Source organism: Olea europaea, chromosome 4, assembly GCF_002742605.1.
Source record: "Olea europaea var. sylvestris chromosome 4, O_europaea_v1, whole genome shotgun sequence".
NCBI classification, from domain to species: Eukaryota; Viridiplantae; Streptophyta; class Magnoliopsida; order Lamiales; family Oleaceae; genus Olea; species Olea europaea.
In genome coordinates this window covers 15,220,753-15,222,542 of record NC_036240.1, presented here as the reverse complement: position 1 = coordinate 15,222,542, position 1,790 = coordinate 15,220,753, and the positions used below count along the sequence as shown (strand labels likewise).

Below are 1,790 nucleotides of genomic sequence, written 5' to 3'. Positions count from 1 at the left end.
TATTGATGAAAAGCCACAAAATTTTTGGTGGATGTACATATAATTCTTATTTAAGTAATTATTTTTACCTTTAATTAATTTCCTGTTGGACTCAATTTAGCCAAGCAATCCCTATTTTCCATATCAATGTGAGAGCTTAGTTCAGAAACAGCCTGAAAACCGTCTAAATCTTAATGCAAATAATTACCACAATCAAAGACGAAAAGAAAAAATAAACTAATTGAACACCAACCTATGGAGGGAAGCTACATCAGAGCCCAAGCTGAACTCGGCACGAGCCACGGCTTCATCCCTGTCAGCCACCAGATGTTCCAACTGATTCCTAACAGCAACGTGAAAGCACTCCCGATCATTCGGCAATACGCCACTCAAGAACCTCCCAACCGCCGTCTTCGGCTCAAGCGGCGTGTTCAAACCGCCAAACTCACACTTACTGCTACTACTACTGTATCTACAAGCCACCACATCCAACGGCCTCCGATCAGTTCCCAATTTGATCGGACGAAGGGGAACAGACGGCAGGGCCGGAAAAAAGAATCTGGGTTTACTGTAAGAAAGGCAACAGTCCATTCAACACTGTGTAAAACCTTTCCCTATGGTTTTAAGTCTGAAGAGTTTACAGGGTTTTACGGGGTTTTTCTGGGTTCTGAAAACGTGGTGGAACTCTTGAGGGAAAATCCGACGAACGAGGAGAAATTTATATAGGGCAAAGAGGATAAGATGATGATATGGAAAAGTGAACTTGCGTAAACGGTGGGCAGCGGCAATTATGGTGGCGACATGTGGGGACAAAATAGAGAGGGGAGTACTATCCAGCTAAACCTTGTTTGGCTAAAAAAATTCATTTAAATAAATTTACTTAAAAGTGATAAATAATAAACAATTATTAATTAAAGTTAGGAATAAAGAACTTATATAAAGAGAGTGTTTGGTGGGAATCAAAATTAGTTTTTTAGTAGATTTTGATATAAGTTTTTGAAATGTGTAGTTGAAAAGTTATGAGATTATGAAAGATATGATTAATATTCATTATAATATCTAATATGATTTAACATTGCTACCAACATTACCTTAAAAAAAAAAAAAAAAAAAAAAAAAAATCTTATGTGGGAATTTATTTTCTCAATGATTAAAAATAAGTTAAAAAATTCTTATATGAGAGTTTATCTCATAATTTACTTTTTGATTAGATTATAATGATAATAATCTTAATCCATTCAACTTGCAATTATTTAGATTCCTCCAAATAAAAATAAGTGCAACAACATAAGCCTTTAGGATAATATCATTTTATATTCAACCCACAAACCTAATCATCAATAATTGTATTAATAAAAATTTACCACCCGTGAAAAAGACAAAGTAAGGGTTTAATCTACACAATTATTGAGCACCACAGTGGAATTTAATATTAAAAGTATATAATAAGTGGTAACATGATTGTGACAAAGGAAAAATGGTCCGAACAAGTGGAGATAAAAGAAGGCTAAAGATCAAGCATTTGAATAACAGGCCATATCTTATCAATTAATTTCAATTTTCGACCATGATATCTAGCCTAAAGTTTATGATTATAATGTCTTACGAAACTACTTTAATTAGCAATGTGCAATAAAAACTATAAGCTATTGTTTGATAGGAATTAAAATCTAAATTTTTATGAAAGTCAAAGTTCATAATTAATATTAATCACATATTTTGTTGGACCTACAACTTTTCAATCACGTATCTCATCAACTTTTATAAAAAAAAATTGCTGAAAATTTGATTTTAACTCCCCCACCAAATAA

General features: G+C 32.8%; 1 protein-coding gene across 1 annotated transcript; it reads right to left on the bottom strand.

Moving 5' to 3' along the window:
• Positions 1-6: 6 nt before the first annotated feature.
• Positions 7-800, bottom strand: LOC111393774. Its single transcript, XM_023019471.1, has 2 exons — positions 233-800; positions 7-152 (listed from the first exon to the last, which is right to left on the bottom strand). Exons 1-2 carry the CDS (start codon positions 568-570, stop codon positions 137-139), a joined length of 354 nt encoding a protein of 117 aa, XP_022875239.1. The 5' UTR covers positions 571-800; the 3' UTR covers positions 7-136.
• Between the last annotated feature and the right edge of the window lie 990 nt (positions 801-1,790).

Bases quoted from the DNA above. Each gene is read 5' to 3' on its own strand.
- LOC111393774 (XM_023019471.1), bottom strand. From the start codon at position 570: ATGGACTGTTGCCTTTCTTACAGTAAACCCAGATTCTTTTTTCCGGCC.